The 24159-nt window shown below is 49.9% G+C and overlaps 1 protein-coding gene across 1 annotated transcript in view; it reads right to left on the minus strand.

The window, feature by feature from the left end:
* Positions 1 to 2514: 2514 nt before the first annotated feature.
* LOC738010 (NUT family member 2D) overlaps positions 2515 to 24159 on the minus strand; it is a 28903-nt gene continuing 7258 nt past the window's right edge. Inside the window, 10 exon segments of the mRNA XM_063781929.1 lie at positions 2515 to 7932; positions 8266 to 8382; positions 8868 to 9250; positions 9693 to 9832; positions 10801 to 10929; positions 12886 to 13585; positions 15627 to 15764; positions 15767 to 18122; positions 18635 to 19007; positions 19201 to 19478. Of these exon segments, the coding sequence (XP_063637999.1) occupies positions 7147 to 7932; positions 8266 to 8382; positions 8868 to 9250; positions 9693 to 9832; positions 10801 to 10929; positions 12886 to 13585; positions 15627 to 15764; positions 15767 to 15791 (2418 nt within the window). The 5' untranslated portion in view covers positions 15792 to 18122; positions 18635 to 19007; positions 19201 to 19478 and the 3' untranslated portion in view covers positions 2515 to 7146.

Genomic DNA, 24159 nt, shown 5'->3' on the forward strand with positions numbered 1-24159 from the left:
GCTACCCACCAGGACCAGGCACTTCCTCTGCACACTCTGTGGATAGCAGACATTTCCCTGAATCCGTGAAAGCATCATCCGCTTAAACCACTATTTCTTAGTGTTGTTTTTTGCAACTTTGAATTCCACAATTTCTGTTTCATTCTCTGCATAAATTGGAGAATACTTGTGAAAATTCCTTATCTCACAGTCCATTTTCTGTAACATTAGTCTTAGCCCTTTTAAAATCCTGGGCCTTGCTCTCTTGAAGTTTTTCTGGGATTGAGGCCAGTGAGATGGCAAAGCTGCTGTCACTGAGGTATGGCCTGGAGAGTCCTTTGGTGTCTGGGGGAGAAGGCAGGGCCACCAGCATGGGAGCCAGGAATAGGGGACGACTCCAGGGGATGAAGCCCAAGGAAGACTCAGCATGTCAGGTGCAGATCAGCGCAGGATGAGGCCCTGAAGTGTGGATGACCAGCCACTCACAGGGGGAATGAGGCTCTTTGGCCCTATTTCTCATGGGGCTGGTATGTGGGGCCCCAGGTGTCCCTGTGCTCAGAGCCTCAGCTTGCAGGGAGCCCCTGTCAGCCCCTCCATGGGAGTTGGGAGTTAAAGGGGGCCATGAGCAGCTCTCCTGGGGGAAGTTCCTTGTCCTGGGATGGGGGCACCCGTCCCTCAGGCCCCACCTGTCCTTTTGGGCTCCAAGCACAGAAAGTTGCAATCTCGGTCTTCACATGGAGACCAAATGTGTCCCAAGCCAGGCTGCAGCACACACATGAGGGCTTAGGTAAACAGGCCAAAGCCCACTGCTCCCCATGACAAGGGCAAATGTAACAGAAAATGAAGCGGACAGACTTCAGAGAATGTCGGGGAGCTGCCCCAGAGGTGGAAGCCAGGAACGCGGGACAGCTGGTGCCTGACTAAGGGTGCCCATCACCACAGCCCACATCCTCGTGCATTTCCACAGGGTAAGTCTGGCTCCAGCATTTGCTCTGGAATAATAGGGCCCCACAGCACTGATGATCATGACCACCTGTCTGCCAGAGAGATGTGAGAGAGACTGAGGAGAAGAGTGCCCTTTGTGATGCTCCCTGAGCCAACTGACAGGAAAGGGCCTCTAGGGCACACAGGCCCCAGACTCAGCATTTGTATCTGGCTCATGAGCCTGATGACTCTGGGCAGCAGAGTAGCACACGGTGGACGCATGCTCTATATTGAGTTAGGCAGGCCAGGAGCTGACTGCTGACAATTGGCCTGGCCACATCCTTGCACTTCACTGTACAAGAGTCTCAGGGTGGAGTGAAGTGAGCTCTGAGACCACACTACAGAAAATTCATTGCGGGAAGACCAAGCATGCCCAGGACAGCTATATAGAATGTGGTTTTTGGGTCCCTCACACCATCTAAAGCAGAGGCTCTTAAATAGCTGGGGTTAGGACACTCCCAAATCTTCACTGAAATTTCCAAGCCCATCACCTACTCCAAATTTTGCTAGATTGCTTGAGGGTCCATGGACTCCTGGACAAGAACACCCTGTACTGGTCAGCAAAGTTGCCATGTCAGAGCCACGAGGTCAGGAATTCAAAACCAGCCTAGCCAAGATGGTGAAACCCCATCTCTACTAAAAATACAAAAATTAGCCAGGCGTGGTGGCAGGTGCCTGTAATCCCAGTTACTCAGGAGGCTGAGGCAGGAGAATCACTTGAACCTGGGAGGCAGAGGTTGCAGTGAGCCGAGATTGCGCCACTGCACTGCAGCCTGGGTGACAGAGTGAGACTCCATCTCAAAGAAAAAAAAGATTATACATCATGACCAAGTTGGATTTATACTTGGAATGCAAGGATGAGTGAAGATACAAAAATCAATCAAGTCATACACCACATTAATATAATGAAAGACAGAAACCACATGATTCAGACAAAGCATTCAACAAAATTCAACACCATTTCATGATTAAAAACACTCAACAAACTAGGAATAAAAGGAAAATACTACCACATAATAAAGGCCTTACATGAAATGCCCACAACTAACATTATGTTTACTAGTGGAAGACAAAGCTATTCCTCAAAGTACAGGAGAAAGTCAAGGATGCCCACTCTTGCCACTTCTATTCAACGTAGTACTGGGCCAGAGCAATTAGACAAGGAAAAGATATATAAAAGGCATTCCAGTTGGAAAGGAAGAAGCAAAATTATTTCTATTTACAGATTATATGGTTTTATATGTAGAAAACCCTAAAAATTCCACCAAAAACCTGTAAGAACTAATAAATGATTTCCGCAAAGTTACAAAATGCAAATTAACACACAAAAATCCATTGCAGTTCCATACATTAGCAATGACCAATATGGAAAGGAAATTAAGAAGAAAATTTCAGACCAGGTGCGGCAGCTTACACTTGTAATCCCAACATGTTGGGAGGCTGAGGCAGGCGGATCACTTGAGTCCAGGTGTTTGAGACCAGCCTGGCCAACGTAGTGAAATCCTGTCTCTACTACAAAAACAAACAAATAAACAAACAAACAAACAAACAAAAACAAAAAACCCACAATTTTATTTATAATAGCATGAAAAAGAACAAAATACTTAGAAATAAACTTAACCAAGGAGGCAAACAACTTGGACACTAAAAATTACAAAACAACAATGCTACAAGAAACCAAAGAGTATATAAATAAATGAAAAGACATCTCCATGTATGTGGATTTGAAGACTTAATATTGTTAAAATGTCCATATTACCTAAAACAATTTACAAATTCCATACAATCCCTATTACAGCATTATTCACAGTAGCCAAGAGATGCAATCCAAATATCCATTGGTGGATGAAAGGATAAAATATGGTATATACATACAATGGAAGACTAAGCAGCCTACGGAAAGAAGGAAATCATGTCACATGCTAGAACATGGATCAATCTCAAGAACATTATGCTAAGTGAAATAAGCCAATCACAAAAGGACAAATACTTTCCCTTCATATGAAGTATTTAAGGTAGTCAAAATCACAGAAACATAAAGTAGTGGTTGCCAAGGGCCGGGGGTGGGAGTAGGGGGGAAATTAGTATTTAATGTGTACAAAATTTCAGTTGTGAAAGATAAAAAATTTCTAAAGATCTAAATTTCACAATGATGTGAATATACATAACATTACTAAATTGTACAATTTAAAATGTTTAAGATGGTTTTTAAAAAAGGAAAAAGCATAGGAATAAATTTCATGACCTAAGACTAGTTAACGGTTTCTTAAACATGACATCAAAACCACAAGTAACAAAAGAAAAAATAGATAAATTGGACTTCATCCAAAGTAAAAACTTTTGTGCTTCAAAGAGTACCATCAAGAAAGTAAAGGACAACCCATAGAATGGGAGAATATTTCTGCAAATTATATCTTGTAAAGCATTTTTATCTGGAATATATAAAGAATTCTTATAACTCAATGACAAAACACAAACCAATTAAAAATTACTAAATGTTGAGTACACATTGCTCCAAAGAAGATATACAAGTGGTGAATAGGTACATGAAAGAGGTTCAACATCAGGGAAACACAAATGCAAACTACGATGAGATGCAACTTCAGAACCACTAGGATGACTTTATCAAAAAGAGAGTTGATAATAAATGTTGGCTCGAATATGGAGAGACGCTGGGACCCTCACACAGCTAGTGGGTATATAAAATGGTTCATGTACACTGGAAACAGTCTGGCACCTTCTGAAATGGTTAAACATAGAGTTTCCATATGGCCCATCAATTTCATTCTTAGGTATGTAGCCATGAGAAATGGAAACATACATCCCCAGGAAACCTTGTACACAAATGTTCTTAGAAGTGTTATTCACAATAGCCAAAAAGTGAAAAAAACCCAAACGTTCTTAACTGATAAATGGATAAATTTTAGTATATCCATTAATGGAATATTATTCAGCAACAAAAAGGTTTGATGTAATGATACATACTAAAAATGTAGATGACATTGGAAATATTATTCTAAGTGAAAGAAGACAGATGTGAAAGACACACATTGTATATTCCATTCATAGGGCATCATGCAACGCTGAAGTTAGAATCAAGTGAGCTACAAAAGGGCAGCCACCTGGATCAAGTCCATCCTCATAGCTGTCAGAAAGCACAGCATGTTCACTAACGGGGGCAAGCCTTGCTCACGTTGTCAGATGGAGTTTCCCACGAGGCGATGGCTTCTTCGGGGACCTGTCATCCAATGGTGAAGGGAGGGGTCTCTGGAGGCAAACCTGCCAGGGGCCACCCCAGCCGCACTGGTTCCCAGAGAGTGACCTGGGTGTGTGAGCAGGGAGGCCAAGCCGACCAAGAGCCTCAGCACACCTCCAGCACCTGCTGTGAGCAAGCTGCATGGCTTCCCCAAGTGTGGATGCGATCACATCATGGGTATTTGCAGATTCCTTTTCACTGTGTCCCAGGCTCTCCTGGTTCATGTGTGATACACTGGACTTGGGGTGGAGGTGTGCTGACAGTTGTAAAGGGCCGAGCCTTTCTTTCCCATGGCTCTGATGCACGGTTTCCAGATACCAGTCATGAAGGAAGTTCTTGAGATTATGGACTTTGTCCTAGTCACATAGGGCTGCTAGGACAAAGTGCCATAGACTTGGGGGTGGTGGCACATATTAAAAAAAGAAATGTATTTGTCACAGTCTGGAGGCTGGAAGTCCAAGGTTAGCATCCCAGTGGGCAAGGTTCTGGTGAGGGCTCTCTCTCTGGCTTGCAGATGGCCGCCTTCTCACTGTGTCCTCGTGTCAGGGAGAGAGAGAGCTCTGGGGTCTCTGCTTCTTACCAGGGCCCTAATCCCATCATTAGGGCCCCACCCTCATGGTCTCTTCTAACCCTGAATAACTCCCAAAGGCCCCATTTCCAAATACCATCACGTTGGGGGTTAGGGCTTCAGCACAGGAACTGGGCGGGGGATGTATGTTCAGTCTACCAGAGCCCCCCAGTCAGCCCCACTGTGCCCATTTAGGGGCAGATTGTAGGGCTCAGGTGGGACACAGAGGTGGAGGAAGCACAAGTTCTGCTTCCTAGGAATGGCTCAGCCAAGACAAGGACAGGGACAGTGGGATAGACAACGGCCAGTGGGGTAACCAGCAGGAGCCCCAAGGTGTCACTTTCACCCTTAGGTGAGGAAGTTGGCTGGGCACCCACACACGCCAGAGTATGGACCATGCTCCCTTCAAACACGGCTCACTTAACATTCCTAAACCCTGCAAAGGGGCAGTGCTACCTTATCTCCTGAGGATGGCCCTGAATGTAGAGGAGTCACGGGAGCTGCCCACATCACCCACCAGTGACTCTTCGCTCCCCACATTTTCCCCGAGGGCCTGATGTGCACTGAGCTGGGGAAGCCCTGCCAAGATAAACTCTCCTTCCCAAAGGCCACAGAAGACAGCAGGCCTCCGACACTGCCCACATCGAGCAGAAGGGACGGGGCAGAGGGGCATCTGTCAGGCTGACTGCTGTGTTCTGTGGGCAGATGGGGCCAGAGAGGACCCAAACATGGCTCCCTTTGTCACTTGGCCGAGGGGCCAGGCCACCGTGTACCAGACAGCTTTGCCCCACCAGCCTCTGCTGCTGGGCCAGCCCCCAGCGCCGTGACCACAGCTCTGCACGCAGGCAGTGCTGGGACCAGTGCCCTGGCAGTCACAGGGGTCCTGAGCCAATAAGCGCCCTGGGGGAGGAATCAGAACTCAGACCGTGGAGAAGAAGGTGTTGGCCAGGAGGGAACCAGGGTGGGTGCCAGATCCTGTCCATGCTGGGATCTGAGATTCTAAGAGGTGGGTTAGGGATAAGGGGGGCAGAAGTTGGCCCATGGGGTGAGGGCAGTTCAGCAGAGATTGGGAGGACAGGACAACCTGGGAAAGAGCAGAGCGTCCTCCCCAGCCTCGGTCCCTCTCCTGATGCAGTCCTCATCTCACTCATAGACTCTGGAAGTCTCCCTTTGGCGAACACCTAGCCCCCAACTCCCAGGGCACTTCCCAGACAGCCAATGCCACATCCCAGGCAGCCCCTGCTCTGCCCTTGGGGTCTGTGCCTGGCAGAAGGGCGGCTGACCCTCAGCCCCTCTTGGCCTGGGCCCCAGCTCCTCCGGGCCCTGGAACCAGCAGAAACACCCACCCTGCGCCTGATGGACTGGACATGCTTGTTCCCATTGGTGATGGTGTGTTGGGAGGGAACTGTTTTAGAAACCAATGTAAATCTGTGTCTACATCAATTCCACATGAGTTCAGTCATCATATGGGAAGGGAATCATAACTGTGGGGGGCTCCATGCAGGACCTTGAGGGCCCCGAGGCCAGTCCCTGTGGCCACAGCAAGGAGCATCTGCTTTAGCTAGTTGGACAAGACTCTCTCCTGCCCAGAAACAGGCAGAAGGACTTCCCCTGCTCCCCACCCATCATCGTATCCCAAACACACCTGTGTGGATGGTCACCTCAACGTCTCCCCTCAGCCCAGTGCCCGCGCTCTTCCTGATGAGGGTTAAGCAGGAGCAGCCTCCTCTCCCCATGTCCATGTTGCAGGTGGCTGCCTTCTCCTCAGCTCCCACCGAGCAGAACAAGAGCCAGCCAGCTCTCTCCAATCCCAGGATTTTCCAGGGATGCTGATAACGATGGGGGGCCTCAAGAAGCCTCCCTAAAGCAGGCAGGGCCTTGTGAGTGGGTGGTGGGAGGGATCAGGGCTTCCTCAGCATCTGTCAGTCCCTGGAGCATCTGAAGGGGCTCCCTACGTCAGGAGGAAAGAGTGGGGCCGGCCCCTGTGGGTTCCCAGAGCCTGGCATCTGCCAGTTCCTCTGCCCTCCCTCACAGACACCCTCCACGGAGCAGCACAGCACCGAGGACAGAGGCAGCAGCCCCAAGAGCATTTTCCAAGACAACTACATTTATTCACACTTACACACGAGGCCCCCAACGCACTGCTTCCCACCCCCACTCCCCAGCCCCTTCCCCCCAGACCCTCCCTTCCTGCCCTCCCCATTCAGCCACCCTCTCCCTCCCCTCCCTCCCCTCCCCTCCAAAGCTAAGGCCCAGCAAGATCAGCACTGGGGGAGAAGAAGCTTTTGACCGCTTTGGGGCATCGGATGCCAGAGCCCCATCCTTGGGGATCGGCCCCAGAGAGCCTGCTCAGAAGCCCCTACTGGCTACAATGCTGCTTCTTCTCCTTCCTGGAGACCAAGGGGTCACCCTTTCTCTTTTGAGACTGTGAGGGGCCACCGAGCCCCCAAGTCAGGGATTGCTCCCCAGAGACCCTGAGCCCAGGCCCTGGGTGGGGTGTCTTTTCAGCAGGGGACAGGCTTCCAAAGAGAGGTCGCTTCTTGGCCGTGTTGGCAGGAGAAGGTGCTAGGTTGAGGCCTCTTCTCCCAGCAGATGGGGACTGATGAGTTCCCTGGGGTCCCCACTTTTCTGGGCTGAGAAGGCCCGAGGCAGGGACAGGGCTCTGGGGTAGCCACCAGGGCAGAAGCTTGTGCTGGGAACCCAAGAGGAAGGCCAGGCTGGGGAGTTCTTCCTCCTCACTTGACCCCCGAGCCAGCCCATGTGACTCCCTGACAGGAGACCCTCCAGGGAGATCCAAGGCATCCTTGGTACCCACGCCAGGGCAGGTGGGTCTGTGGTCCTGGGGAGGAGAGGTTGGCCGGGCAGCCCTCAGCCCAGGGGAATCCTGACATCCCAAAAGCACAACAGAGTCTTTGGACCTGGCCATGCCAGTGTGTGCTCTGCCTCGTCCCTGAGAGTCCCGGGCAGTCGTCTGGGGTGGGCAGGTTTCCATGCCAACCCCTTGTTGGGGGTCAGGGACGTCTCTCTCTGCTCCTTGGCCAGCTGCAAACTTAGAAGAACTTGAGTCCAACCGGGCCGTGCCATGACTAGGGGCTGCCCTCGCATGCTGTTTCTCCTTCAAGGGTAGGAGGCGCTTCTCCACTAGCTGCGGGAGGAAAGGGGGCACTTACTGGCACTGTCCCAGGTGTGAGCAGGGCCCAGGGTGGTGGAGACCAGGGCACTTAGGCGGCAGGTAGGGAAGCCTGAGGCAGCTGGGCTTTATGTCAAAGAGAGAGGGTGTGGCTCTGCCGGGCCTCCCGTTGGGCCTCACCACAGCTTGCATGCTGACTCCCCTCCCTGGCTCCTGTCCATCCTACTCCCTCTGAACCTGCATCTTCCCACTCCAGAGTGGCTCCCCAAGAAGCCGAGCATCCCCAGCGGGGGGGATTAGACAATCAGGTGGGCCTTGTGTGCCAGGTCCCTCCTGCCCCTGGGGTACCTGGGCAAGGGTGAGTCCTTCCTCCTGCTCCAGGTCCTGGCTTAGGGCCAAGAAATCCATCTGTGGATCTGGGGAAAGCAATTCTTCCAGGAATCGGGGATGAATGACGGCCTCCACCTGGAAACAGAAGGAAGAAGGCGTGAGCTTCCTGGGCAGGGAGTAACCTAGAGCCAAGGACACCTGGAGGAGATGCAGAAAGCAGCGAGCGCCCCGTCCCCACCCTCCTGGGGCTGTCTCATATCATGGTGACCACCAGCTACAGACACAGACCACAGACCTGGTAGCTACACACACACAGACAGAGACACACAAACCACGCACAGACACACAAACAGACCCACATATGACACAGGAAAAGACACAGACACAGGTAACGTACACACTCCACACTCACACCCACACAGACACACAAAGACACACAGTAACAAACCACAGACACAAACACACAGCAACACACAGACACACACAATCACATACACAGACACTCAAATCCATGGAAATACACACACTGCTGAGTAGCTAAGGAACAGAGCTTAATTCCAAGGACCTGGGAGTGCCACCCCCTGGAATCCAGCAGACCCCAGCACTCCAGGCCAGCCCACCTTGGTGACGAAGTCTTTCTGGGAACACAGCTTGTCAATGTAGCTCAGGAGGCCCGGGTCTGGGGGCGTCCAGTCCTCTTCCTGTGGCTGCTTCACTTCGCCCTCTTCCCGTTGTTTCTCGGGCTCCCCCGTGGCCCCGAGGGAAGGCCCCAGCAGCTCCTCCATGATGTCCACATACTCCTGCACCACTTCTGGGGGGATCTCCTCAGGGACCTTGGTCTCTGCTGGTCTCTGGGGCCTGGGTGGTGGCAGGCGGGCCTTGGTCTCTGCTCGCCGGTGGGGCCGGGGTGGTGGCAGGCGGGCCTTGGTCTCTGGCCTCTGGGGCCCGGGTGGTGGCAGGCAGGCAGTCGGGGCCTTGGGGCCGGCCTTGCTGGGAAGGTACACTGAGGCAGAGAGGGAGGAGGACGGGCGTGGTGAGGGCCGCTCCTCCTGCTTGCACCACACAGGGGAGGGCAGGGCTTGGGGATGTGAAGTGGGTCCCAGCTGGGTCAGGACCACCTGAACCACAGCGCCCCCGGAGGAGGCAGGAGGGGCACATCTGAGACAGCATCGCTTGGGAGGAAGTTTGGAGCCACCAATATGCCGTGTACTCTCCCCGCTCATCCCTGCTTCCTGGGCAGAGCATATGTGGAGTTTTGGACAGGCGAGGGGAGAGAGTAGCTAGGAAACTTGACCAGGTCAGTACCGAACATATGCTCCTGGAAACTGTCCTGTTGGAGGGAGCAAATCCCCCTCTCGAAGGGAAGCATGGGGTGTGGGGACAGTGGCCTCCCTTGGCCCCTTTGGCCTTTGCCACGGCTCCTGTGGGAATGTGGGAAGCCATACCTGGTTGCTTGACCACCTCAGGGGCCGGGGGTCCTCGAGGTTCAAGCCTCGGTGTGGCTGGAGGAGGCAGGCACTGGGGCCCCTTCATCCATTGCGATTTCTGAATCTGCATCTCCTCCTCAGCCTCAAACTCCAGGAACCTGGCGGTGAAGGAGGCCCAGGCTGTGCTGAGAGGGTCCAGGCCCCCTCCCCCCAGGACCAGGCAGCGGCCGAGGGCAGGGATAGGAGGGAGTGCCTCGGGTGGGCTGTCCAGGCCCTCACTGTGTCCCATCCCCTAGTCCCAGGAGAAAGCTGCTCCCAGAGTTCTGGGCTCACCCTCCCTCACCCGGCCCCTGCAGAGCCCATGGCATCAACGGGGCTTCCTGACTCAACTCAGGGCCACGAGGTCCAGGAGGGTCTCGGGGGACCCCTCCTCCAGGTTTCAGCTGGCCAGGGGTGGGATTTATGGCAGAAGGCATCAGGGATGATGCCCAGATGCAGGAGTCCTGAGGCTAGGACTGTGGGCCCCTGAAAGATAACCCAGGGGCATGAGGCCTGGGAGACCCCTGGTCAGGAGGAAGCAAAAGCTGAGCTCAGAGGACAGGGTCCCTTTCCCCTGAGGCTGCTATCTGTCTGCCTTCATGGAGGGGACTGCCCAGGAGCAAAGGCAGTCAGGCCAGAGATGGGTCCCATGGTGTCCCAGGTGCAGATCTCCCCAACCCAACTCCCTGGCCAGGCTGGGATGGGAGAAAACCGACTTCTGGCCACTGCTGTGAGGAGCCTGCACCCTACTCTTGTCCATAGTCACTAGCGCCCCTTCTCCCCATCCCCACAGCTGGAGGTGACCCACTTTGGGCTGTGATGCTGGCTGCTCCTGCCATGACCTCCAGTGTCAAGGCAGGGATGGCCCCAGGCCAGGCAGGGGATGCTTCCCAATAGGCCAGGACAGAGACCCCAGAACACTCTAGGTGGCAGGAGCAGCTTCCTGAGGGAGCCAGGGGCCCAGAGTGTCCTGGGTTTCTCCACACCCTCCTCATACTCCACGTTGAGAAGCCACCACGGCCACCGGGCCTCTGTCATTCACTCTCACCCTGCCACGCGGGCCCTGCTCCCAGGACCCCAGACTCACTTTTCCGCCATCTCGTAGAAGATCATCCGGTCAGAGTTGCTCGTGTGCTGCCATTCCCTCATGGCCCGCCACAGTCCCTCCTCCAGGGTCATGGTGGGCTTCCGCCGGGCCAGGGATCGGAGAACTGGGCTGTAAACCAGTGCAGTCAGTCTCAGTCTATAAGCCCACCCTTCATCCCAAGCCCACCTGCTCCCAACACCTGGCCCCTGTCCTCCCCACACCTGTCCTGCCATCTGACCCTGTCCTGTTCTCCCCCATGTGGGCTTCTCAGGCCCCAGGACACACCCCCAAGATCAAACATCAACACAAGCTACCAAGTGGCCTCTCCGACTGCCCCTCGAGTCCTCAGTGTTGAGAAGTGGACTCAGTACTATGGGTGGAACATGTGTGTCTCCAACATTCCTGTGCTGAAGCCCTCAGCACCAGTGTGTCAGTATTTGGAGGCAATCAGGGTTAAAGCAGGTCATGAGCGTGGGTCCCAGTCATGGAATCCAAGCCCTGATAAGGGCAGAAGGAGACGCCAGGGCTCTTGCTCTCAGCCACGAGGAGACATAGCCAGAGACAGCTCTCTCCAGCCAGGAGGAGGGCCCTGACCAGACACCCCATCTGCTGTCACCTTGATCTGGGACTTCTGGCCTCTGGAACTGGGAGACATGAATGTGTCTTGATAAAGCACCCAGTCTACGGCATTCGTTATGGCAGAGCCTGAGCTGACTGAGACAGCGTGCACACAGAATGACCTGGGGGTGAGGGTTAAAGTGCAGGTTCCAGGGCCCCAAGACTGAGCATTTAACCGGCTTCCTGGGGACTCTGGAGCAAGGCAGCCCCTGGGGACGTAGCCTCAGGGCCCTGGAGCATGAGGAGCAGGAGCACACGTCCAGAACCAAAGCAGAGCGGTGTCCACGCCACTGCAAGCAGCAGGTCCAGATCACACATTCCCACAGGAGCCATGGCAAAGGCCTGTGAGCCTGGGGCAGCTCCACCCCAAGAATCAGGGTCCCCAGTGCACCGGGACTCCGCTCCAAGGAGGAATGCAACCAGTTCCAGGGTGCGGGAACAGCGAGATTTTTGGGAATGAAAATGGGGCCACCTTCCACCTACACCCCAGGCAGGGGACTTCCCTAGGGGAACGGCCAGTGTGTTGCACGGTGGATGTGCTCAGGCTCCCGTTTGCTCATCAGCGGGAAACACAGGGTCACAGAGGCACCGCAGGGTGGAGAGAGGCAGGGACTGGGAATGAAACCACAAACTCTCCCAGATGCTGACGTTGCTGCCTCACAGTCACCACAGTCCATGGCCCTGGGCTGCTGGACTCATGGTGCACTCAGAGCTATCACTGGAGCCCGTGGCTTTGGGGAGTGCTCTCCTAGATGGCCTAGTCTTGATAATGATAGTAATGGGGACAGTAATCATAACTGCTGTCATGTAATGTGTCATAGCATGTGCCAGGCACTGTGCTATGCATGTCATATGTGAGCTCAGGTTATCTCTTCACCATCCTCTGAATGAAGCATCATTGTCCCTTTTTCTAGGAGGGATTGAGGGTGAAGATGCAAATACCTGCCCGGCATCGGCCCCAGTGCAGGGCCCAAGACCATCCCCCTGTGCAGGCTCCACCACCGCTGTGCTAACTGGACCTCAGCGGAACTGCGGGCATGTGCCAGGTTCCTGCTGGGCCCTGCAGCTCCTCCCCCGGCCCCATGTGAGGTGCTCCTGGCCATCAATACTGGGTTAAAGGGGAGGCACTGGGGTGTGTACTCAAAGACCTAAACCCAAACCGTAGCTCACGTCACACCAGGAACCCCCTCTGACCTGGGTCTTCTGTAAACATTGTTGTGAAAATTATTGAAAGTAAGGATTGGCTGCACTCACGGGACAGTGACGGGCAGTTGAGATGAGGCCCCTGACAGTCTGTCCTGAGCCGCAGCCAGATTAATATTGTTGAAAATGTACCTTCCCATAGTGCAGCCCATCACCCTCACAACCGCCCTTCAAGCTCCCCTGAACAGCGTGACCTCCCGTCCATCCAGCAGCCTCTTTACGTGTGAGCTGCAGGACCAGCTCCAATGCCCCGAGGACACTCACATGAGGAAGCACAAAAGCGCTTCGGTGTCAGGACTCTGGGGAAGGTGCCTCCGGGCCAGGGGCTTGTAGTGCTGCCAGAGTCGGAAGTTCTCATAGACACTCCTGGGGTTACAGGAGTCATCTGGCGGGGCCTTGGCCTGGGAGGAAGCCAGGCTGCCCTCTCCATGAGCCCCTTGTGGCCATGGCCCAGCATTCCCTTGGGACACAATGGGGGGCAACTGGGCAGCCGGTGGTGGTGGTGGTGGAAGAGGAAGGCCCTGGGACCAGCCTCCCTCACAGGCCTGGGTGCCCCCAACCACCTGGGCAGCCATAACAGGCACCACAGGAGCAGCTGCCAGGAGTAGGGGAGGTGGACACACAACACCTCCGCAGAGGCCGCCCGGAGCCTGCCAGACGAGGGGGGCCTGAGTTAGGACCAAGGTCTGCGCCTGAGCGGCCTTCACAGGCCCCACCTCTGTCCTCATCTGGACAAAGACGTTGGAAGCCCCGGCCCCACTCGGGCCGCAGCCATCCTGTTCTGTCACCAGAGGTGTGCTGGGGAAGGTAGACAGCACCAGAGGGCCGCCTGGAGGAACCCCTGCAGTCACAAGGAGCGGCCCGTGTGCTGGGCCGGGAGCGGGTGTGGTGAAGGGCAGAGCCGTGAACACAGACAGGGAGGTGCCAGGGTTCACGGTCACGCCCGGTCCCAGCACTGGGTATGCTGTGGAGACAAAGGAAAGAGGTGAATGAGCTGGGGTCTCCAGGTCCACACTAGTCACTGGGGAATCAGAGGGGAGTCCCAACAGCTAAGGGCGTATGACAGGGAAACTGCAGCTTGCAAATGTCCCTGAGTGTGCATCGGATGCTCTGTTCCTCCACGGAGAGTCGCTCCACTAGAAAGCCTGGCCCCGGTCACCAAGACTCCCTGACCCCTGTCTCCCAAGAAGTAACAGCCAAGCCTTCGCTGCCCGAGGGTCTCCCTCGGGTGTCCCTGGCAGACCCTGTCAGCCTCACAGGCATCTCCCAAGCCATGGGTCAGGGATGAGTCTCTCAGCGGCTTGGTGGTCCTCAGCGTGCTCAGCAACAGGTGAGGGGCCTACCCCAGGGCAGTGCTCGGCACTCAGAAGGCCGACAGGAAGCCAGAAGCTTCCGAATATTATGGCCCCATCTCCTCTTCAATCTTCCTTTTCCTGACGCTCTTGTAAACCCCTTTCTTTCCCAGCTCAGACATAACAAAACAAAACCACTGGATGGAAATCTTTCCCAAGCCAGCGCCCTAGGAACCCTGAAGATAATCCATAACTCGTCATGCCCAGCATGCAAGTGATTGTCCTGGCACCACCCACAGCAAGTGCTAAATAGGGGTCAGATTCAGGCCACCCTTTCCGCAGTACTCGATGGTCCCGGCTGCCACTCAGGAAGCTCTGTTCCCAGGGAGCAGGTCTGAGAGGCAGTGGTGGAGTCCCCTGAGACAGTGTCACTGCATAGCCAGCAAAAGCCACACACGATTAGAACACAGCCAGCAAATGTCGAGCAGCAGGGCTATCAGGGGAGGTGTCTAGGGATTTTCACAGCTGCTGGTCATGTTACAATAGGTAGTGGGACAAGGAGCCCATCCCTGGCCCTTCTCCTTTGAGCTCCCAATAACTGAACATAGTGACCAACCAAAAACCAGGGGTTCTTGGGCCATGGGCCGGGTGAGGCAAAGTTGTCTGGAACTCATCCCTGTTCAATAGGACCTCATGCAGTCTCTAGTCAAGGGGAATAAGGGATACAGCACATGCACCTCATCATTCAGGACACATATCCTAACTTGAATAATAATAATAAGAGAACCATCTTCCTATTCGTGCGCTACTCTCCTTCCTCTACTGAAAAGGAAACCAGCCTTTCCAGAACCTTCCACTGAGAACCAGCAAGAATCCACACCTGCCCCCCGTTCATGAGGTAGTATAAATGGAATAGGAGCAAATTCTTCATCTCCACAGTAACACAAAGTGCAGAGGACAGGCCATGAGCTAGCAGACAAGAGGAAGTGGGTCTGAAGACCTGAGCTTCCACAGAAGGGCAAACAATTCAGAACAACTCAGGAAACCCAGGCCCTGTGTTGCCTGAACTTCCTCATCTGCCCCACCCCTGTTAAAGCCAACAGCTACCTGAACTGATGGAGAAGCCATCTCTAGGGAGAGAGCTGAGGGGCTCTGGGCTGTGGCAGTTACGGTAGCCCCCAGCCTCGCCCACCCAGGGGCTGTCACTACATGCTCTGTCACAGCCAACCCACCCAACAGTTTTCTGGCTGAGACCACTTCTCCCCACTCCTCCCTAAGATCTAGAAAACTCCAGTCCAAATCTCTCTGAACACTATGGAAGGGCACCTTCCAGGTGCCTGAAGATATGGCACAGGGTTCAGGCTTGCCTATCATCCTCCCGGGGCCACCAGCACAACATGATCCCACCACTCCCTACAAACACACAATGACGTGACCTGTCTCCTTCTAGAAAGGATCAATCCATCCACTCTGTCCTTTCTCCTACACGGTGTATTCCCCCAGGCATCTTGTTCCACCTCTAAGGGGCCGTCCTCCCTAAACACAGACTCAGGGTGCCATGGCCATCCCCACGTGTGATGTCCTTGGGGACATCCAGTCTTCCCTCCCTCAACATCAGCCCTATCAACTGTCCCCAGGGCAGTGTCAAATTTGAATTCCTAAGGAGTTGAGGCATGGCAGACTCAGATAATGCCCCTATCCCTACAGGCTTACCTCCATTGGAAGCCATCCCCTCAGGCTGGGCACTGACCACCGCTGTCTGGCAGTTTCCGCAATGAGAAAAGCCAAGGGTAAGACCCAGAGAGTGACCTGGCTCACCAGACGCTCCTGAGTCCAACTGACACAGGAAGTTTGAAAGTAAACAGGTTTCTGGAACATAGGACCCCAGACATTCTGCAGAGGGGGAGGGGCAGTGGGCAGCTGTTAGGGGTGGTGGACATTCTGTGAAGGGCTTCGGCCATTAGGCAAGAACTTGAGTTTCCCTTCCAACTGGAAGGCAGCAGCAGAGATGGTGTGTGCCTCTTTAGGCAACTTTTAAATTGTCCTTCTGACTCACAGCAAAAGCTTCTACCTGATGGCCCCTTTACTTCCATTCTTTATCAGCAGACCTACTTTTGTGCCAATCAACCCATGCTCCTTCCCACTTTGGCTCTTTCCCAGTCTTGACGAATTTCAACAGCAGCCTCACTTCGTGAACAAAATTCAAAACACATTTTCAGTCTGAGAAACACAGGGGTTCTTAGGAAGGCAAGGGGACTGGGTGTTTGAAATCAGGATGGTCTCAGCCGATCCAGACTATTAGGTGGCTGTGTGCTTATCATTGTTTAGGAAGCAATCCTTGTACCCCCAGGTCATGCATGTTGCTGGAATCTCTGTCCACACCAGCAGGCCAGCCTTACGTCCCAGCCCCTTTGCTGGAAAGCCTCAATCCAGGAAAGAGTGGCTATGTGACCTACAGCACCGAGACCAGAAAGCCTTTCATTTTGTTTCCCAGCATATTGTGCTGGTGTTAAATGTTTATGTTTTATCTTTTGAATGATTTTAATTTAACCAAGCAATACTTTTCTTGGCTCCAAATTCAAACTGTGCACAGTGGAAGAGGCAATGACCAGCCTTCCTCCCATCTCTTTTCCCTGGCCACATTTTCTTTCCTGGAGGAAACAGGTGTTATCTGATTGTTTCTCATCTTCACTGAAACACACCCTGGCTGGCCTCTCTCAGCTCACTGTTGGCCTCATCTTCACCATATGTTCTTGCTGTTTGGAATCCAGTGTCATCGCATGTGGTTCTCTGCATGGGAATTATTGTAGCCTGTCTTTAAAAAAAACTTCATTCTCATTTCCACACTGAGAATCACTGTTTATTAGTGTCAAAATGACAGGAAAGAGCACTCATGTTCTGTGTTGTGAACAAGGGGAGTATTAGAATAAACTGGTCAAAGGAGATGAGGAGTGAGAACTCAGAGCACAGCAACAAAATCTTCTGAGACACACAAGTCACTCCCTGCTGGGCAGGGTAATTTTGCACGATGGGAGGGTGTTGGGGAAGGGAAGAGGCCTTCAGCCAGACCGGTGCACACTGCAAACATTCACTGAAACACACCCTGTCGGCACTTACGAAGCATCTGCCCCTTTCGAAGACATTTGGACTCAAGAAGGCAGAGTTGCAGGAAAATGTAACAGCGGCCACACTGCAGGGGCAGGGGCAGGGGCAGGGGCAAGTGGTGGATTGCAAGTCTCAAGCCCAGGGTTCTCCCCCACTGCCCCAGTTGTGTGAGAAGGTCATTTCCTAACTGCTGTCCAATATCCCCATGAGTTCTCGGTTTTGTCCCAACTCTGAACCTGAATGGTCCAGCAAGCATTTCTGTGAAATGTCTCCACAGTGGCCACTGGGAGGGGAGTGACCTCCATGCAGTGACTGTCTGTCTGGGTGCTCCCAGGCCTTTTGTCCTCTGAGACAGAACTGCCTTCTTACATGCACCCCTCTTCCACTGTGCAACTCTACCTCCATCTTAGCTGAGAAGATCAACGGAGAGCAGTTTAAGCAAAATCATGGTAAACTTACCAAAACAAAACAAACCGTAAACGCTTTGGAGATCTTTCTGAGGACTTGATCTTTTACCATGGGGCAAACTTAAATGATTTTCAATCAATAACTTCATCTAAGAGGGATGTTGAAGCAAAATATCATACTCGGATACTGAAGAAGCGCAGAATTTTTGGTTGCTTCCTCCCTTGTCAAGTCAGTCAGCTGATGCTTTCTCAAGATTCTCACACGTGGCTTTGATACAGGATTTGAATGAGTCTTTTTCTGAGCCAGTGATACAAAAAATATATTGTGGAAGTGTCTTGTCTTAATTCTGCAATCGCTTCTGTACATGTTTGAAGTCCTAGACCCCAGGAGGAGAGACAGTCAAATTAGCCAAAGGTAATTTGTGAAGACTGGCCATGGGCGGTGGTGGCTAAAAGTCCTCCGGCCCCTGCTGTCTGAGCATCCCCACAGAAAGTCCTGGGCCACACTGACAGCTGAGAAAGAACACCTCAGGGCTTGGATCCCCTGTTCAGAGGACACAGGCTCTTCCACCCAGTAGAGGAATGGCGGCTCCATGCTGTGTCCTGCAGAGCTCTCAGTCTCTGCACTTGAGGCCCTGGGCCTGCATCAACGTGAAGGCTCTTCAGTGTTATCATGTGGAGACAGACGATAGGAATCCTGCAAATGAGCAGAAAAGATGTGACGATTAAAGTTTTTTCTGAAGCTATTACAAACTCAAGTCAGTGAGTTGCTTCTCTACTAGTTTTTTATTGCCAACTGGAATTCTGCACTGTGTTGCAGAGTCAGGGGTGGGGAGCGTGGAATTGTTCCCTTACTATCTGCTGCTTTATCGACTGAAATTGATCAAGGCTACAACAAAAACATTTCTAGAAATCATTTGAATGTGGTAGGAAAAACTCTGGGAATGGAGTCAGAAGAAAGTATATTTTGGAGTGTGTTTTCAGGTCTAAAAATCTTTGCCAGAAATACTCTTTAATGGAACCTCCAGACTGAGTAGGAAAACAGGGCATACTATTTTTTGAAAGGCATGAGCAGGAATGAAATCAATGCCATCCAAAGGGAATGCAAGACATGCAATTCGAGGATACTTTGCTTTAGGATAAACCCTCCAAAGGTAAACCTTTCAGCAAGGGTGTTACCTAAGTGCATGGACTGCAGGTTTGTATTACCGAAAATTAGGAGTGATCGTTGCGGACGCGCTGGTTTCTCAGAGGCACGGTCATGGAGGTTCCAATGAGGGGGCGTTGTCTGGCCCCAGGAAGCGCCCAGGTGCCGCGTCCCTCCATTTCCACATCTCCAGCGGGGCCCTCCTAGGGCAGGCTCCTGGCCTGCCCCGTGCGCCGCCGCAGGAGCCTTGAGGTGGGCGAGGTTCCAGCGCGAGGCCGGCCGCCGCCCTCAACCGCTTCCAGCGCGAGGCCGGCTGCCGCCCTCAACCGCTCCCAGCGCCGGTTGCAGCAGTTCATGGCAGGGAGACGCGCAGCGCGAGAGCAAAAGGCGGTTACCCAACGGCCTTCGCTCTCATGGCGTCCTTCTTGGTGTTACCTGAAAATAAAGCCAAGGGTGATCAGAAGGTAATCACCTCCTGGTCATGCTCCCACTGGTCACCAGTGTCCGCGGGGCGACCCCACATTGTGATCAGAGCAGGCCTGTGGCTGCGCTCAAGGCGGGAGCGTTCATAGCTTTCCTAGCGGGGGCCCTGCGGGACGCCCAGGCCGCGCTCCTTTCCCTTGCTCACCTGGCCCTGAAGTGAGGGGGGAGGTGTAACAATGCAGTGGGAACCTCAAAGTGTGTCTCGGCCGTGCCTTTCACATTCCAAACAATGCAAAAGCTTGAAGAAAACCTCAGCAGTTGAAACCGTGATGCAGTTCAGCAAAGAAGTAGCTCCTGTCCTCGTAAAACAGTGAAGTTCTCACGGACGACCTCATTGAGTAAGTTGTGAAGCTTGTTGACTTGATCAGAATGATCAGTCAGCATGCATGTTCTAATACGCTGATTTGTCACTGATAGGAGCAGCTGCAAAGTGGAAGAACAGGCCTTTAGTCATAGTTTGTTCACTTGGTAGCACAAGTTGGTTGTGGATGCAAGAGTGTGGCCAAAGTCAAGAAAAGCTTCCATGAGAATCGCTTACTTATGTGGAATTTACAAATAAAGCCATAATAAACAAAAAATGCAGTAAAGCCATAGGTTTTATGGCTGGCTTTGGAGAAAAGGGGTTCTAGGGGTCTGTCTACTATGACCCACTGTTGTGGAAGAGAGACTCTAGTTTCCATGGCCAGCCTTATGGGAGAATAGAACTGAGAGACAAGAGAACTGGAGAAGGTCAGAGAAAAACGTTTGTTTCTGAGGCTGCTGCTGAGGCTTTCATTTGGGGGTTTTGTTTTCTGATCCCCAGAACTATCCTACACTGTAATTGCCTATTTACTTGTTTGAGTTCCCTAGTTAGACGCTGTGCTCCTTGAAGGCTGTGAGTAGTTTTTAAATACTATTTTACTCAATTGCAATTGCTTAATATCTGGCACACAGCAGGCCCTCTACAAATATCTATGCATGAAAGAATATAATTTTCATCACTCATTCCATTCTGAAATGCACACACACACATACACACACTGATGAATCAATCAATGGATAAACAGACAGGTAGATAACAGCTAATAGAAAATAATGACTGCAGGTTGTATAACACAATCAAAGTGTTTGTTGTTGTTTATTTTCTTTGAAATTAACTGGCATGCTGGATCTCATTGACACTAGCATCAAAATACCTGATATTATTAGCCGTGACATGTGTTAACTAGTGGTTTCTATGACTGCTTCCCATCACTACTCCCCACCTCAGTGATCCTTAGTGATCCATTTGCTCATCAAATCAAAACTAATTTCCCCAAAGCAAGGCTATTATGAATTTGAAAAAGTTGATTATTTCCCAGCAGATAACTTTAAATGTCATGGAGCCTATTTAAAGACAGCTTTATATCACAAACCTTATGTTCAAGCCTTAATGTACAACCAAATGGACCAAATGAGGCAAACAGAATCAGGCTTCCAAATATAATCATAATTCTAGATTAGCTCTCAAAATAAGATTGCAGTTCACATATTCTACAAAGTATGTTTTGACATTAAATGTAATATACTGAGGATTATTTTTCTGATTTATACTTGCTTTGGTTTCTACTTTTGGGTAGGTGGCTCTGACTATGAAAAAGTCGCTGTGAGCCTGCCAGGCTACAACTCCCTCCCAGCAGTGAAGTCATGCCCTATCCTCCTCCACATTGCCTTTTCCTTCAGATTCTTATTTACAGATGAATGTTTCACAATTTTTTTCCTCTTCCTTCTAAAACTAAGCAGAAATATTTCCTCTATCTAGTGTTATTCATTGTGAAGAGAGGCATTTTTTCTTGCAGGTGGGAGAGTATAGATAAGGGTAATAAAGTTCCCATAGTTTTTTGTTTTTGTTTTTGTTTTTCTGGGCATGAACTAATAGTATTTATTTTCTTTTAAATCACAAAGTATGATTGCTGTAGCACTTCTCAGTTCTATTTTCTTTTTTAAAAAACAGCTATAAATTCAATTGTACAGGCAGTTTCAAGTACTCAAAACGTAATAGATTAATCTTGACATCTGTGGTTTGTGGATTCAAGTCCCTACATTCTCTAGCTTGTAGTGTTTATGAGGTAGTGGATGTGAAGAGTTCATAAGTCAAATTCACATGTAATTTGTACTGGTTTCATCATTCATCATAAAATATGCTACTGAACAATAGTGAGTACGCTGTCGATATGTAAATACACAAATACAAACGCACACAACATATAACAAAGCAGTTTTTATGATGTACCTTTTGCATTACAATACTCTTATGTAGCTATAAAACTACTATAAGAGATAAAGTAAATTTAAAAGCTATTTTCTTCAGTTGCATGTACATAGATGTATCCTAGAGAAATGCTATTGTCCCTCAGAAATAGTATTTGTAAACGAATTTTTTTTTAGACAAACCCAAAGTACTATACTATGGAATAAGTTTGTCTTATTTTGTTTTTAATCAGTGAATATAGATGACTAGTTCATTCACTTAGTCTTTCAGAAGAGTATTAATATCAAAATTATCATATGGTCTGATTTTTTTTAAAGCCCAGTTTCTACAAAACAATAAATAGTGAGGTTCTGACAATTATGAGGGAAACTTAGTACCAAATACATATGCTATTTCTCCACTTGCGCAAGAGAGCTAATTTGTAGAAAACAGAAGTCTAAAAGTTGGTAAGTCAAGTGTGTTTTATAATCACATCTGTGAGAGAAGAATCCTCTTATGACTTCTGGAAATATCAAAATTTGAAATGACTAAATAACTGACTTGCCAAGGAATTTGTATTCTCTTGTACTTTTACATACTAGGGGAGAAAATAGTAAAAACTAGCATAATCGTGTGGCAAAATATCCATGAAATAATATTTTGAACGTTAAAATATGGATTTAAAATAAGACAAATGGATGTGTTTTTTAGATATGTATGCCTAAAAGATGGGTACTGTGGATATCTGATGGCTTTCTTGATTAAGCCACAACCAGTGGACCTCACAAATGTCAAATATGTTATTCCAAAATGTCAGTTGTTTAGACTCATTTCTCAGCTTGTTATTGATGAGTTTCCTTTCACATTTGGAGGCATCCTGTTGGGGAAACTGAAGAACAGATGTTAAGTGTGAAGTGTCTCCCTCCTTAGTTCATATTCATATCACATTGTTTGAGCTGCCACATGTAAACAATATAGACACTAAGCCAACTGGTCCTTTGCCTACTGCTGACGTGGCAGAAAATATCTAGGAGGTAGTCAGAGGGGCATACGTATATCTGTTAAGTGGCCTGGTTCTCCAATAGTCATGCAAATATTGCTAAATTTGTTTCACTCCTGGGAATTCAAGCTTCTATTTCAGATTCCTAATCCATGGCAATTAATTATCTTCTTTGAATACCCAAAGCAATTTATGTTGCTTAACATATAATAAAGTTAAGTCCATTATTATTCCCTGTTTTATAATTGAGGAGACTAGAGTCCGGATTATTTAAGCAACCAAAATCACCAATCAGTCATGACAGAGCCCATGATTAAAATTCTGTCTGTCCCCAGATTTGTGCTCTTCAGGTAATGACATTTCTGCACAGTTATTAACCGAGTAAATAGAGTCCATAGTGAATTATTAGCTGATTCCAGGAGATTCCATGCAAATAAAAGTCTTTCTGTCATTTCAGGCTCTGCCAGTCTACATTAATACAAATCACAGCAACAAGGCAGTTTATTTAAAAATATTAAAAGTAATAGATTGAATGGAAGGATGAATGGATGGATTGATTAAGAGACAGATAATAGATAAATTGATGAGAGAGAGAAACATACAGAGAGAAAGATAAAATAAAATTAAACACACTAACAAAAGTATGATTTGATATATAACAGAAAAAGTTCTTTAGTTTGTGTGTTTGTGTGTGTGTGTGTGTGTGTGTAGGTATTCTGTCATAAAAACACAACTATCTAAAACATAAAGTCTCAATCTTTTTCTTAAGAAATATTTTTAATTTAGGCTGGTTACAACTGTGAATTAAATTTTATTTTTATTTTTTATTGTATTTTATTTTGATTTTTTTTTTTTTTTTTAAGATGGAGCATCGCTCTGTTGCCCAGGCTGGAGTATGGTGGCGCGATCTGGGCTCACTGAAACCTCTGTCTCCCAGGTTCAAGCGACTCTCCTACCTCAGCCTCCTGAGTAGTAATTTTTGTATTTTTAGTAGAGACGGGGTTTCACCATGTTGCCCAGGCTGGTCTTGAACTCCTAACCTCAGGTGATCCGCCTGCCTCGGGCTCCCAAAGTGCTCGGATTATAGGTGTGAGGCACCTTGTCCTGCCCAACTGTGAATTAAATTTATATCTAGAAAAGGTGAGAAATATTATTAATGAAAACATTTCTTTCTTTTTATGATACTTAAGTTATACATGTGTAGAAGATGCAGGCTTGTTACATAGGTATACATGTGCCATGATGGTTTGCTGCCCATCAACCTGTCATCTGCATTACGTATTTCTCTTAATGCTATCCCTCCCCTTGCCCCCCACCCCGCAACAGGCCCCAGTGTGTGATGTTTCCCTCCATGTGCCCACATGTCATTGTTCAACTCCCACTTCTGAGTGAGAACATGTGGTGTTTGGTTTTCTGTTCCTGTGTTAGTTTGCTGATAATGATGGTTTCCAGCTTCATTCACATCCCTGCAAAGAACATGAACTCATTCTTTTTTATGGCTGCATAGTATTCCGCGGTGTATGTGTGCCACATTTTCTTTATCTAGTCTATCATTAATGGGCATTTGGGTTGGTTCCAAGTCTTTGCTATTGTGAATAGTGCTGCAATAAACATACATGTGCATATGTCTTTATAGAAGAATGATTTATAATCCTTTGGGTATATACCCAGTAATGGGATTACTGGGTCAAATGGTATTTCTAGTTCTAGATCCTTGAGGAATCACCACACTGTCTTCCACAATGGCTGAACTAATTTACACTCCCACCAACAGTGTAAAAGTGTTCCTATTTCTCCACATCCTCTCCAGCACCTGTTGTTTCCTGAGTTTTTAATGATTGCCATTCTAACTGGCCTGAGATGGTATCTCATTGTGGTTTTGATTTGCATTTCTG

Source organism: Pan troglodytes, chromosome 8 (assembly GCF_028858775.2).
Source record: "Pan troglodytes isolate AG18354 chromosome 8, NHGRI_mPanTro3-v2.0_pri, whole genome shotgun sequence".
In the NCBI taxonomy this organism is placed as follows: Eukaryota; Metazoa; Chordata; class Mammalia; order Primates; family Hominidae; genus Pan; species Pan troglodytes.